Raw genomic sequence first — 16,684 nt, 5'->3', positions numbered from 1 at the left:
TCTGTTGTTGTGAGCAACGTGCTGAACATCTCAGATAGCAGCATGTGTGTTTGTGTGGTAACAGGCATCTTCCAGTATGTAGCTCTAAAGTACCTGAAGGTTGGTCTGTTGTTGTGAGCAATGTGCTGAAACGATGGAGGTATTTAATACACCACCAAAACATTGTAGTGACGCCAGTAAAAGTAATGTGAGCCATATTGAGAGAGAGAATATAACTCATATGTATGTTTATTTATTTTCCCTTTTGTACTTTAACTATTTGCACATTGTTACAATACTGTACATATACATAATATTCCTCTGGAAATTGTAGGTGTTATGTTTACTGTTCATTATGATTGGTTATTTCACTTTTGTTTATTATCACACACACACACACACACACAGACCTCACACACACACACACTCATACCTCACACACACACACAGACCACACATACCTCACACACACACACAGACCTCACACACACACACACACACAGACCTCACACACACACACACACACACACACACACACAGACCACACACACACACACACACACACACACACACACACACACACACACACACACACACACACACACACACAGACCTCACACACACACACACACACACACACACACACACACACACACACACACACACACACACACACACACACACACACACACACACACACACACACACACACAGACCTCACACACACACACACACACACACACAGACCTCACACACACACACACACACACACAGACCTCACACACACACACACACAGACCTCACACACACACACACACATACCTCACACACACACACACACAGACCACACATACCTCACACATACCTCACACACATACCTCACACACACACACACAGACCACACATACACACATACCTCACAGACACACAAACCTTACACACACAGAGACCACACACACAGACCTCACACACACAGAGACCACACACACACAGACCACACACACACAGACCAAACACACACAGACCACACACAGGTCACACAGACCACACACACCTCACACACACTACACACACACACGGACCACACACACACGGACCACACACACACACAGACCACACACACACAGACCACAGACACAGACAGATCACACACAGACAGACCACACTACACACACATACAGACCACACACAGACCACACACACACACAGACTACACACTGACCACACACTACACACACACAGACTACACACTGACCACACACTACACACACACAGACTACACACTGACCAGACTACACACTACATACACACAGACCACACACAGACCACACACACACAGACTACACACACACAGACACACACACACAGATTACACACACAGACTACACACACACAGGATCTCACAGTGACATTCCGTTCCTTTCTCAATGTCTTCCATGTGACTGACCATCTGTAACTCCCCCTTACCAAATACTGCAGCTATGAGTACTGAGACTGACAAACCCGTCTATGTTACAACCACACTTAACATCACAACTAACCTTGATTTGAGTTACTCCCCAAGCTAATGTCTACCTAGGCTCACTGGTAGTGACTTGGTTAATCAAGGCTTTAGCTCAGTGGGCTCACACAGTCTTATAGCAGGGTCGGTGTAGTGGTACTCACTGGTAGTGACTTGGTTAATCAAGGCTTTAGCTCAGTGGGCTCACACGGTCTTATAGCAGGGTCGGTGTAATGGTACTCACTGGTAGTGACTTGGTTAATCAAGGCTTTAGCTCAGCGGGCTCACACGGTCTTATAGCAGGGTCGGTGTAATGGTACTCACTGGTAGTGACTTGGTTAATCAAGGCTTTAGCTCAGCGGGCTCACACGGTCTTATAGCAAGGTTGGTGTAGTGGTACTCACTGGTAGTGACTTGGTTAATCAAGGCTTTAGCTCAGCGGGCTCACACAGTCTTATAGCAGGGTCAGTGTAGTGGTACTCACTGGTAGTGACTTGGTTAATCAAGGCTTTAGCTCAGTGGGCTCACACGGTCTTATAGCAGGGTCGGTGTAATGGTACTCACTGGTAGTGACTTGGTTAATCAAGGCTTTAGCTCAGCGGGCTCACACGGTCTTATAGCAAGGTTGGTGTAGTGGTACTCACTGGTAGTGACTTGGTTAATCAAGGCTTTAGCTCAGCGGGCTCACACAGTCTTATAGCAGGGTCGGTGTAGTGGTACTCACTGGTAGTGACTTGGTTAATCAAGGCTTTAGCTCAGCGGGCTCACACAGTCTTATAGCAGGGTCGGTGTAGTGGTACTCACTGGTAGTGACTTCTTTGATCATCTGGGCAGAGGAGTGACAGCCCGTAACAATGTGCCTGGTCCACAGTGAAAGGTCCTGACAGGTCTCAGCTCTGAACAGGTGGGCCTCGATGCCCAGTCTGGTTCCCGTACGTGTGGCGAAGGACAGCTCCACGCCCGGCTGGGGAGAGCCTCGGTCGGGACCAGAGTGCACCAGCCTACAGACAGACACACATTCTGTTGTATTCTAAGTGCCTGCTGTTGAAAGAGACTAGCTAGTCAGGGCTGTAACCATATAACCCTCTTCACATCAAGGACATAAAGGTGTAATGATTGATAACATTATAAATAGCAACAGAGTTATTGGCTGTGTTCAGTAATGGAAACATGTTGTGGACCTGTCCTCCAGTGCCACCTCATCTTTCATGTGTGTACTGCACCATGAGGCCAATAGAGGGTAGATGTGTTCTGCACCATGAGGCCAATAGAGTTTAGATGTGTTCTGATTAATGCTTGGCCAATAGAGGGTACATGTGTTCTGATTATTGCTGTGTCAATAGAGGGTACGTGTGTTCTGATTATTGCTTGGCCAATAGAGGGTACGTGGGTTCTGATTAATGCTTGGCCAATAGAGGGTACGTGGGTTCTGATTATTGCTTGGCCAATAGAGGGTACGTGGGTTCTGATTATTGCTTGGCCAATAGAGGGTACGTGGGTTCTGATTATTGCTTGGCCAATAGAGGGTACGTGTGTTCTGATTATTGCTTGGCCAATAGAAGGTACGTGTGTTCTGATTATTGCTTGGCTAATAGAGGGTACGTGTGTTCTGATTATTGCTTGGCCAATAGAGGGTACGTGTGTTCTGATTATTGCTTGGCCAATAGAAGGTACGTGTGTTCTGATTATTGCTTGGCCAATAGAGGGTACGTGTGTTCTGATTATTGCTTGGCCAATAGAAGGTACGTGTGTTCTGATTATTGCTTGGCTAATAGAGGGTACGTGTGTTCTGATTATTGCTTGGCCAATAGAGGGTATGTTGGTTCTGATTATTGCTTGGCCAATAGAGGGTATGTGGGTTCTGATTATTGCTGTGCCAATAGAGGGTATGTGGGTTCTGATTATTGCTTGGCCAATAGAGGGTATGTGGGTTCTGATTATTGCTGTACCAATAGAGGGTACGTGTGTTCTGATTATTGCTTGGCTAATAGAGGGTACGTGTGTTCTGATTATTGCTTGGCCAATAGAGGGTATGTGGGTTCTGATTATTGCTGTGCCAATAGAGGGTATGTGGGTTCTGATTATTGCTTGGCCAATAGAGGGTATGTGGGTTCTGATTATTGCTGTACCAATAGAGGGTACGTGTGTTCTGATTATTGCTGTGCCAATAGAGGGTACGTGTGTTCTGATTATTGCTTGGCCAATAGAGGGTACGTGGGTTCTGATTATTGCTGTGCCAATAGAGGGTATGTGGGTTCTGATTATTGCTGTGCCAATAGAGGGTACGTGTGTTCTGATTATTGCTTGGCCAATAGAGGGTACGTGGGTTCTGATTATTGCTGTGCCAATAGAGGGTACGTGTGTTTGGAGTGGCTGAGGGTTATCATGTGGTCATGGTTGGGTTGTTCAGGGTGGATGCTACTAACCATGTGGCTAAGATAAGATAACTGTGTTTTGCTATTTGACTAGCAGGAAGACGGTGTCTTTTGCTTACTGTGTGGATAGCAGCAGCTATTTCTCTTGTGGCTAGTAGAGTGAGGGTGTGTGTAGCGTACCGTGTAGCTAACAGTGGGTATGTGTGTGCAGGGCTGTGCCAGGAAGCCTTCATGCGTGGAAGGCTGTGATAGAGGAGCAGGTCTTTCTCTGTCACCATCACCAGCACTGGCTTCCACTGCTTCTTCTCATTCTCTGTCTGGAAGAAAACACACCACACAGTGTTAGAATACTCTCTGTCTAGAAGAAAACACACCACACAGTGTTAGAATACTCTCTGTCTAGGAGAAAACACACCACACAGTGTTAGAATACTCTCTGTCTAGGAGAAAACACACCACACCACACCGTGTTAGAATACTCTCTGTCTGGGAGAAAACACACCACACCGTGTTAGAATACTCTCTGTCTAGGAGAAAACACACCACACCATGTTAGAATACTCTCTGTCTGGGAGAAAACACACCACACCATGTTAGAATACTCTCTGTCTAGGAGAAAACACACCGTGTTAGAATACTCTCTGTCTAGGAGAAAACACACCACACAGTGTTAGAATACTCTCTGTCTAGGAGAAAACACACCACACAGTGTTAGAATACTCTCTGTCTGGGAGAAAACACACCACACAGTGTTAGAATACTCTCTGTCTAGGAGAAAACACACCACACCATGTTAGAATACTCTCTGTCTGGGAGAAAACACACCACACCATGTTAGAATACTCTCTGTCTAGGAGAAAACACACTGTGTTAGAATACTCTCTGTCTAGGAGAAAACACACCGTGTTAGATTACTCTCTGTCTAGGAGAAAACACACCGTGTTAGAATACTCTCTGTCTAGGAGAAAACACACCACACCATGTTAGAATACTCTCTGTCTAGGAGAAAACACACCACACCGTGTTAGAATACTCTCTGTCTAGGAGAAAACACACCACACCGTGTTAGAATACTCTCTGTCTAGGAGAAAACACACCACACAGTGTTAGAATACTCTCTGTCTAGGAGAAAACACACCACACCATGTTAGAATACTCTCTGTCTAGGAGAAAACACACCACACAGTGTTAGAATACTCTCTGTCTAGGAGAAAACACACCACACCGTGTTAGAATACTCTCTGTCTAGGAGAAAACACACCACACCATGTTAGAATACTCTCTGTCTAGGAGAAAACACACCGTGTTAGAATACTCTCTGTCTAGGAGAAAACACACCACACCATGTTAGAATACTCTCTGTCTAGGAGAAAACACACCGTGTTAGAATACTCTCTGTCTAGGAGAAAACACACCACACAGTGTTAGAATACTCTCTGTCTAGGAGAAAACACACCACACAGTGTTAGAATACTCTCTGTCTGGGAGAAAACACACCACACCATGTTAGAATACTCTCTGTCTAGGAGAAAACACACCACACTGTGTTAGAATACTCTCTGTCTAGGAGAAAACACACCACACAGTGTTAGAATACTCTCTGTCTGGGAGAAAACACACCACACCATGTTACAATACTCTCTGTCTAGGAGAAAACACACCACACAGTGTTAGAATACTCTCTGTCTAGGAGAAAACACACCACACCGTGTTAGAATACTCTCTGTCTAGGAGAAAACACACCACACCATGTTAGAATACTCTCTGTCTAGGAGAAAACACACCGTGTTAGAATACTCTCTGTCTAGGAGAAAACACACCACACCATGTTAGAATACTCTCTGTCTAGGAGAAAACACACCGTGTTAGAATACTCTCTGTCTAGGAGAAAACACACCACACAGTGTTAGAATACTCTCTGTCTAGGAGAAAACACACCACACAGTGTTAGAATACTCTCTGTCTGGGAGAAAACACACCACACCATGTTAGAATACTCTCTGTCTAGGAGAAAACACACCACACTGTGTTAGAATACTCTCTGTCTAGGAGAAAACACACCACACAGTGTTAGAATACTCTCTGTCTGGGAGAAAACACACCACACCATGTTACAATACTCTCTGTCTAGGAGAAAACACACCACACCGTGTTAGAATACTCTCCGTCTAGGAGAAAACACACCGTGTTAGAATACTCTCTGTCTAGGAGAAAACACACCACACCATGTTAGAATACTCTCTGTCTGGGAGAAAACACACCACACCGTGTTAGAATATTCTCTGTCTAGGAGAAAACACACCACACCATGTTAGAATACTCTCTGTCTAGGAGAAAACACACCACACTGTGTTAGAATACTCTCTGTCTAGGAGAAAACACACCACACAGTGTTAGAATACTCTCTGTCTGGGAGAAAACACACCACACCATGTTACAATACTCTCTGTCTAGGAGAAAACACACCACACCGTGTTAGAATACTCTCTGTCTAGGAGAAAACACACCACACCATGTTAGAATACTCTCTGTCTAGGAGAAAACACACCACACCATGTTAGAATACTCTCTGTCTGGGAGAAAACACACCACACCGTGTTAGAATATTCTCTGTCTAGGAGAAAACACACCACACCATGTTAGAATACTCTCTGTCTGGGAGAAAACACACCACACAGTGTTAGAATACTCTCTGTCTAGGAGAAAACACACCACACAGTGTTAGAATACTCTCTGTCTGGGAGAAAACACACCACACCGTGTTAGAATACTCTCTGTCTAGGAGAAAACACACCACACCGTGTTAGAATACTCTCTGTCTAGGAGAAAACACACCACACACACCATGTTAGAATACTCTCTGTCTGGGAGAAAACACACCACACCGTGTTAGAATACTCTCTATCTGGGAGAAAACACACCACACCATGTTAGAATACTCTCTGTCTAGGAGAAAACACACCACACCGTGTTAGAATACTCTCTGTCTAGGAGAAAACACACCGTGTTAGAATACTCTCTGTCTAGGAGAAAACACACCACACCATGTTAGAATACTCTCTGTCTAGGAGAAAACACACCACACCATGTTAGAATACTCTCTGTCTAGGAGAAAACACACCACACCGTGTTAGAATACTCTCTGTCTGGGAGAAAACACACCACACCATGTTAGAATACTCTCTGTCTAGGAGAAAACACACCACACCATGTTAGAATACTCTCTGTCTAGGAGAAAACACACCACACCATGTTAGAATACTCTCTGTCTAGGAGAAAACACACCACACCATGTTAGAATACTCTCTGTCTAGGAGAAAACACACCACACCGTGTTAGAATACTCTCTGTCTAGGAGAAAACACACCACACAGTGTTAGAATACTCTCTGTCTGGGAGAAAACACACCACACAGTGTTAGAATACTCTCTGTCTAGGAGAAAACACACCACACCATGTTAGAATACTCTCTGTCTGGGAGAAAACACACCACACCATGTTAGAATACTCTCTGTCTAGGAGAAAACACACTGTGTTAGAATACTCTCTGTCTAGGAGAAAACACACCGTGTTAGATTACTCTCTGTCTAGGAGAAAACACACCACACCATGTTAGAATACTCTCTGTCTAGGAGAAAACACACCACACCGTGTTAGAATACTCTCTGTCTAGGAGAAAACACACCACACCGTGTTAGAATACTCTCTGTCTAGGAGAAAACACACCACACCATGTTAGAATACTCTCTGTCTAGGAGAAAACACACCACACCATGTTAGAATACTCTCTGTCTAGGAGAAAACACACCACACCATGTTAGAATACTCTCTGTCTAGGAGAAAACACACCACACCATGTTAGAATACTCTCTGTCTAGGAGAAAACACACCACACCGTGTTAGAATACTCTCTGTCTAGGAGAAAACACACCACACAGTGTTAGAATACTCTCTGTCTGGGAGAAAACACACCACACAGTGTTAGAATACTCTCTGTCTAGGAGAAAACACACCACACCATGTTAGAATACTCTCTGTCTGGGAGAAAACACACCACACCATGTTAGAATACTCTCTGTCTAGGAGAAAACACACTGTGTTAGAATACTCTCTGTCTAGGAGAAAACACACCGTGTTAGATTACTCTCTGTCTAGGAGAAAACACACCACACCATGTTAGAATACTCTCTGTCTAGGAGAAAACACACCACACCGTGTTAGAATACTCTCTGTCTAGGAGAAAACACACCACACCGTGTTAGAATACTCTCTGTCTAGGAGAAAACACACCACACAGTGTTAGAATACTCTCTGTCTAGGAGAAAACACACCACACCATGTTAGAATACTCTCTGTCTAGGAGAAAACACACCACACAGTGTTAGAATACTCTCTGTCTAGGAGAAAACACACCACACCGTGTTAGAATACTCTCTGTCTAGGAGAAAACACACCACACCATGTTAGAATACTCTCTGTCTAGGAGAAAACACACCGTGTTAGAATACTCTCTGTCTAGGAGAAAACACACCACACCATGTTAGAATACTCTCTGTCTGGGAGAAAACACACCACACCGTGTTAGAATATTCTCTGTCTAGGAGAAAACACACCACACCATGTTAGAATACTCTCTGTCTAGGAGAAAACACACCACACTGTGTTAGAATACTCTATGTCTAGGAGAAAACACACCACACCATGTTAGAATACTCTCTGTCTAGGAGAAAACACACCACACCATGTTAGAATACTCTATGTCTAGGAGAAAACACACCACACCGTGTTAGAATACTCTCTGTCTGGGAGAAAACACACCACACCATGTTAGAATACTCTCTGTCTAGGAGAAAACACACCACACCATGTTAGAATACTCTCTGTCTAGGAGAAAACACACCACACCATGTTAGAATACTCTCTGTCTAGGAGAAAACACACCACACCATGTTAGAATACTCTCTGTCTAGGAGAAAACACACCACACCGTGTTAGAATACTCTCTGTCTAGGAGAAAACACACCACACAGTGTTAGAATACTCTCTGTCTGGGAGAAAACACACCACACAGTGTTAGAATACTCTCTGTCTAGGAGAAAACACACCACACCATGTTAGAATACTCTCTGTCTGGGAGAAAACACACCACACCATGTTAGAATACTCTCTGTCTAGGAGAAAACACACTGTGTTAGAATACTCTCTGTCTAGGAGAAAACACACCGTGTTAGATTACTCTCTGTCTAGGAGAAAACACACCACACCATGTTAGAATACTCTCTGTCTAGGAGAAAACACACCACACCGTGTTAGAATACTCTCTGTCTAGGAGAAAACACACCACACCGTGTTAGAATACTCTCTGTCTAGGAGAAAACACACCACACAGTGTTAGAATACTCTCTGTCTAGGAGAAAACACACCACACCATGTTAGAATACTCTCTGTCTAGGAGAAAACACACCACACAGTGTTAGAATACTCTCTGTCTAGGAGAAAACACACCACACCGTGTTAGAATACTCTCTGTCTAGGAGAAAACACACCACACCATGTTAGAATACTCTCTGTCTAGGAGAAAACACACCGTGTTAGAATACTCTCTGTCTAGGAGAAAACACACCACACCATGTTAGAATACTCTCTGTCTGGGAGAAAACACACCACACCGTGTTAGAATATTCTCTGTCTAGGAGAAAACACACCACACCATGTTAGAATACTCTCTGTCTAGGAGAAAACACACCACACTGTGTTAGAATACTCTATGTCTAGGAGAAAACACACCACACAGTGTTAGAATACTCTCTGTCTGGGAGAAAACACACCACACCATGTTACAATACTCTCTGTCTAGGAGAAAACACACCACACCGTGTTAGAATACTCTCTGTCTAGGAGAAAACACACCGTGTTAGAATACTCTCTGTCTAGGAGAAAACACACCACACCATGTTAGAATACTCTCTGTCTGGGAGAAAACACACCACACCGTGTTAGAATATTCTCTGTCTAGGAGAAAACACACCACACCATGTTAGAATACTCTCTGTCTGGGAGAAAACACACCACACAGTGTTAGAATACTCTCTGTCTAGGAGAAAACACACCACACAGTGTTAGAATACTCTCTGTCTGGGAGAAAACACACCACACCGTGTTAGAATACTCTCTGTCTAGGAGAAAACACACCACACCCGTGTTAGAATACTCTCTGTCTAGGAGAAAACACACCACACACACCATGTTAGAATACTCTCTGTCTGGGAGAAAACACACCACACCGTGTTAGAATACTCTCTGTCTGGGAGAAAACACACCACACCATGTTAGAATACTCTCTGTCTAGGAGAAAACACACCACACCGTGTTAGAATACTCTCTGTCTAGGAGAAAACACACCGTGTTAGAATACTCTCTGTCTAGGAGAAAACACACCACACCATGTTAGAATACTCTCTGTCTAGGAGAAAACACACCACACCATGTTAGAATACTCTCTGTCTAGGAGAAAACACACCACACCGTGTTAGAATACTCTCTGTCTGGGAGAAAACACACCACACCATGTTAGAATACTCTCTGTCTAGGAGAAAACACACCACACCATGTTAGAATACTCTCTGTCTAGGAGAAAACACACCACACCATGTTAGAATACTCTCTGTCTAGGAGAAAACACACCACACCATGTTAGAATACTCTCTGTCTAGGAGAAAACACACCACACCGTGTTAGAATACTCTCTGTCTAGGAGAAAACACACCACACCGTGTTAGAATACTCTCTGTCTGGGAGAAAACACACCACACCATGTTAGAATACTCTCTGTCTGGGAGAAAACACACCACACCGTGTTAGAATACTCTCTGTCTGGGAGAAAACACACCACACCATGTTAGAATACTCTCTGTCTAGGAGAAAACACACCACACCATGTTAGAATACTCTCTGTCTAGGAGAAAACACACCACACCATGTTAGAATACTCTCTGTCTAGGAGAAAACACACCACACCATGTTAGAATACTCTCTGTCTAGGAGAAAACACACCACACCGTGTTAGAATACTCTCTGTCTAGGAGAAAACACACCACACCGTGTTAGAATACTCTCTGTCTGGGAGAAAACACACCACACCGTGTTAGAATACTCTCTGTCTGGGAGAAAACACACCACACCATGTTAGGATACTGTCTGTCTAGGAGAAAACACACCACACCATGTTAGAATACTCTCTGTCTGGGAGGAAACACACCACACAGACCATGTTAGAATACTCTCTGTCTAGGAGAAAACACACCACACCATGTTAGAATACTCTCTGTCTAGGAGAAAACACACCACACCATGTTAGAATACTCTCTGTCTGGGAGAAAACACACCACACCGTGTTAGAATACTCTCTGTCTAGGAGAAAACACACCACACCGTGTTAGAATACTCTCTGTCTAGGAGAAAACACACCACACCATGTTAGAATACTCTCTGTCTGGGAGAAAACACACCACACCGTGTTAGAATACTCTCTGTCTGGGAGAAAACACACCACACCGTGTTAGAATACTCTCTGTCTGGGAGAAAACACACCACACCATGTTAGAATACTCTCTGTCTAGGAGAGAACACACCACACCATGTTAGAATACTCTCTGTCTGGGAGGAAACACACCACACAGACCATGTTAGAATACTCTCTGTCTAGGAGAAAACACACCACACCATGTTAGAATACTCTCTGTCTAGGAGAAAACACACCACACCATGTTAGAATACTCTCTGTCTAGGAGAAAACACACCACACAGTGTTAGAATACTCTCTGTCTAGGAGAAAACACACCACACCGTGTTAGAATACTCTCTGTCTAGGAGAAAACACACCACACCATGTTAGAATACTCTCTGTCTAGGAGAAAACACACCGTGTTAGAATACTCTCTGTCTAGGAGAAAACACACCGTGTTAGAATACTCTCTGTCTAGGAGAAAACACACCACACCGTGTTAGAATACTCTCTGTCTAGGAGAAAACACACCACACCGTGTTAGAATACTCTCTGTCTAGGAGAAAACACACCACACCGTGTTAGAATACTCTCTGTCTAGGAGAAAACACACCACACACAGTGACGGGCTGCTGCTGTCATTTGCATGGGGGTTACTGGTGCAATGGAGGGAATGTTATGGACTAGAAAATACAATTTAGCAAGAGTGATAAGCACATAAAACTAACATCAAAGACACAACCTTGAACGTCTTCAGCATTTTTCTCTATGTAACTGAGTCTTAGTAACAAAATCTTGGTTATTTTTCACAGGAAGGCACTTTATACAGTTTATTTATCTTGGCCTGTAGATAAACTCTCAACTCCCAGACACCCAATACAACACCGGCTTCCATAACATTATACAGCATAACCATCCTCATTATGAAAGGTACAGCACCATCCTCATTATGAAAGGTACAGCACCATCCTCATTATGAAAGGTACAGCACCATCCTCATTATGAAAGGTACAGCACCATCCTCATTATGAAAGGTACAGCACAATCCTCATTATGAAAGGTACAGCACCATCCTCATTATGAAAGGTACAGCACAATCCTCATTATGAACACCTAGTTACAGCACAATCCTCATTATGAAAGGTACATCACAATCCTCATTATGAACACCTAGTTACAGCACGATCCTCATTATGAACACCTAGTTACAGCACAATCCTCATTATAAAAGCTTAGTTACAGCACGATCCTCATTATGAACACCTAGTTACAGCACAATCCTCATTATGAACACCTAGTTACAGCACAATCCTCATTATGAACGCCTAGTTACAGCACAATCCTCATTATGAACACCTAGTTACAGCACAATCCTCATTATGAACACCTAGTTACAGCACAATCCTCATTATGAACACCTAGTTACAGCACAATCCTCATTATGAACACCTAGTTACAGCACAATCCTCATTATGAACACCTAGTTACAGCACAATCCTCATTATGAACACCTAGTTACAGCACAATCCTCATTATGAACACCTAGTTACAGCACAATCCTCATTATGAACACCTAGTTACAGCACAATCCTCATTATGAACACCTAGTTACAGCACAATCCTCATTATGAACACCTAGTTACAGCACAATCCTCATTATGAACACCTAGTTACAGCACAATCCTCATTATGAACACCTAGTTACAGCACAATCCTCATTATGAACACCTAGTTACAGCACAATCCTCATTATGAACACCTAGTTACAGCACAATCCTCATTATGAACACCTAGTTACAGCACAATCCTCATTATGAACACCTAGTTACAGCACAATCCTCATTATGAACACCTAGTTACAGCACAATCCTCATTATGAACACCTAGTTACAGCACAATCCTCATTATGAACACCTAGTTACAGCACAATCCTCATTATGAACACCTAGTTACAGCACAATCCTCATTATGAACACCTAGTTACAGCACAATCCTCATTATGAACACCTAGTTACAGCACGATCCTCATTATGAACACCTAGTTACAGCACAATCCTCATTATGAACACCTAGTTACAGCACAATCCTCATTATGAACACCTAGTTACAGCACAATCCTCATTATAAAAGTTACAGCACAATCCTCATTATAAAAGCTTAGTTACAGCAGAATCCTCATTATAAAAGCTTAGTTACAGCAGAATCCTCATTATAAAAGCTTAGTTACAGCAGAATCCTCATTATAAAAGCTTAGTTACAGCACAATCCTCATTATAAAAGCTTAGTTACAGCAGAATCCTCATTATGAAAGTTACAGCACAATCCTCATAACCATAAGCCTCTTGTCTCACTATGAGGTCCTCAGCTAGTTGTGAGAGCATGTGATTCTGGTGGCCATAGGTCAATCCTATAACATTACCAACACATGTTGCCAGGTAACCATATTAAAACACCATATACAGGCTCACAAACGTCGTTCTAACTAAAGCCTACACAACCACATAGTTAGTGTGTAACAATCATTCAATTTAAAACGCTGCCACAGTATAATTGCCTATAGTATGAGAGTGAATATAAAGTCTGTGGTTAAAAACCAGGCTCAGGACAGTTGCACAGAGCAACTTCAACAAGGCTGTAAAACAAGGATCCTCTCCTCTCCTCTCCTCTCCTCTCCTCTCCTCTCCTCTCCTCTCCTCTTCTTTCCTCTCCTCTCCTCTCCTCTCCTCTCCTCTCCTCTCCTCTCCTCTCCTCTTCTTTCCTCTCCTCTCCTTTCCTCTCCTCTCCATCACACAGCTAAGTAGAGACTGACTCCAGCCTGTAGTGTGTTGACCATCACACAGCTAAGTAGAGACTGACTCCAGCCTGTAGTGTGTTGACCATCACACAGCTAAGTAGAGACTGACTCCAGTCTGTAGTGTGTTGATCATCCCACAGCTAAGTAGAGACTGACTCCAGTCTGTAGTGTGTTGATCATCACACAGCTAAGTAGAGACTCAGACTCCAGCCTGTAGTGTGCTGACCATCACACAGCTAAGTAGAGACTGACTCCAGCCTGTAGTGTGCTGACCATCACACAGCTAAGTAGAGACTGACTCCAGTCTGTAGTGTGTTGACCATCACACAGCTAAGTAGAGACTCAGACTCCTGAGTCTGTAGTGTGTTGACCATCACACAGCTAAGTAGAGACTCAGACTCCTGAGTCTGTAGTGTGTTGACCATCACACAGCTAAGTAGAGACTCAGACTCCTGAGTCTGTAGTGTGTTGACCATCACACAGCTAAGTAGAGACTCAGACTCCTGAGTCTGTAGTGTGTTGACCATCACACAGCTAAGTAGAGACTCAGACTCCTGAGTCTGTAGTGTGTTGACCATCACACAGCTAAGTAGAGACTCAGACTCCTGAGTCTGTAGTGTGTTGACCATCACACAGCTAAGTAGAGACTGACTCCAGTCTGTAGTGTGTTGACCATCACACAGCTAAGTAGAGACTCAGACTCCTGAGTCTGTAGTGTGTTGACCATCACACAGCTAAGTAGAGACTCAGACTCCTGAGTCTGTAGTGTGTTGACCATCACACAGCTAAGTAGAGACTGACTCCAGTCTGTAGTGTGTTGACCATCACACAGCTAAGTAGAGACTCAGACTCCTGAGTGTGTCAGATTGATGTTGTGCAAAGGAACATGGGACGGCAGGCGAAGCCTAGGCAGACCACTCCACTCCACACACGCTGAAAGGCTTTAGGCCCTTATAATTATTCACAGACTGCAGAAACTGCATCCCAAATGGCACCATATTCCCTATATAGTGCACTAGGGTGCCATTTGTGACTCACAATGGGGCAGGCAGGCAGTAATACAAGAGGAACTCATTAAGAAGCCTGGAGAGCATCCTCTGGCTTGGCTTGGCAGACTGACTGACTGACTGACTGGCTGACTGACTGACTGGCTGACTGACTGCCCAAAGTACAGGGCTATAGTCTACTCAGTATTAGCCGTATCGCTCTCTCTCTGCCAGGCAGGCCCTGACTAATAAGAGAGTGATGAAAGAGGATTTAGAGGAGGACGAGGAAGGGGGGGGGAAACCTGGAGTCAGGCAGGGAAAAGTCACCTGGGATCAATAGGTGCTGTACTGTATAGAAGGAACACTACAAAGCCCCCATCCGGGCTTCTTCTGTTGGAAACTACTGCATCATCTATACTGGTTCCAAGAATGCTTGGCTCACCATCGTATAACTGCCTCACAAACATCACATATGAGCTATTATCAGAAGGTGGGCTGTGAAGGTATATTATAGGTCTGATTCACAAACATCACATATGAGCTATAATCAGAAGGTGGGCTGTGAAGGTATATTATAGGTCTGATTCACAAACATCACATATGAGTTATTATCAGAAGGTGGGCTGTGAAGGTATATTATAGGTCTGATTCACAGACATCACATATGAGTTATTATCAGAAGGTGGTCTGTGAAGGTATATTATAGGTCTGATTCACAGACATCACATATGAGTTATTATCAGAAGGTGGGCTGTGAAGGTATATTATAGGTCTGATTCACAAACATCACATATGAGTTATTATCAGAAGGTGGTCTGTGAAGGTATATTATAGGTCTGATTCACAGACATCACATATGAGTTATCAGAAGGTGGGCTGTGAAGGTATATTATAGGTCTGATTCACAGACATCACATATGAGTTATTATCAGAAGGTGGTCTGTGAAGGTATATTATAGGTCTGATTCACAGACATCACATATGAGTTATTATCAGAAGGTGGTCTGTGAAGGTATATTATAGGTCTGATTCACAAACATCACATATGAGTTATTATCAGAAGGTGGGCTGTGAAGGTATATTATAGGTCTGATTCACAGACATCACATATGAGTTATCAGAAGGTGGGCTGTGAAGGTATATTATAGGTCTGATTCACAGACATCACATATGAGTTATTATCAGAAGGTGGTCTGTGAAGGTATATTATAGGTCTGATTCACAGACATCACATATGAGTTATTATCAGAAGGTGGGCTGTGAAGGTATATTATAGGTCTGATTCACAGACATCACATATGAGTTATTATCAGAAGGTGGTCTGTGAAGAAATATTATAGGTCTGATTCACAAACATCACATATGAGTTATTATCAGAAGGTGGGCTGTGAAGGTATATTATAGGTCTGATTCACAGACATCACATATGAGTTATTATCAGAAGGTGGTCTGTGAAGGTATATTATAGGTCTGATTCACAAACATCACATATGAGTTATTATCAGAAGGTGGGCTGTGAAGGTATATTATAGGTCTGATTCACAG

At 43.4% G+C, this 16,684-nt stretch overlaps 1 protein-coding gene across 2 annotated transcripts in view; it reads right to left on the bottom strand.

Annotated features, from left to right (window-relative positions):
- LOC109877412 (beta-1-syntrophin) overlaps window positions 1–16,684 on the bottom strand; it is a 69,141-nt gene that overhangs the window by 18,807 nt on the left and 33,650 nt on the right. For both annotated transcript variants that reach the window (XM_031811947.1, XM_031811948.1), the window contains exons 4-5: window positions 4,036–4,172; window positions 2,285–2,481 (exon numbers count right to left, since the gene is read on the bottom strand). In XM_031811947.1, coding sequence (XP_031667807.1) covers window positions 2,285–2,481; window positions 4,036–4,172 — 334 coding nt within the window. The remainder of the gene's footprint in view (window positions 1–2,284; window positions 2,482–4,035; window positions 4,173–16,684) is intronic.

This window comes from Oncorhynchus kisutch, unplaced genomic scaffold (assembly GCF_002021735.2).
Source record: "Oncorhynchus kisutch isolate 150728-3 unplaced genomic scaffold, Okis_V2 Okis02a-Okis13b_hom, whole genome shotgun sequence".
In the NCBI taxonomy this organism is placed as follows: Eukaryota; Metazoa; Chordata; class Actinopteri; order Salmoniformes; family Salmonidae; genus Oncorhynchus; species Oncorhynchus kisutch.
The sequence above is the reverse complement of the archived record's forward strand: the minus strand, read 5'-3'. Positions and strand labels throughout refer to the sequence as shown.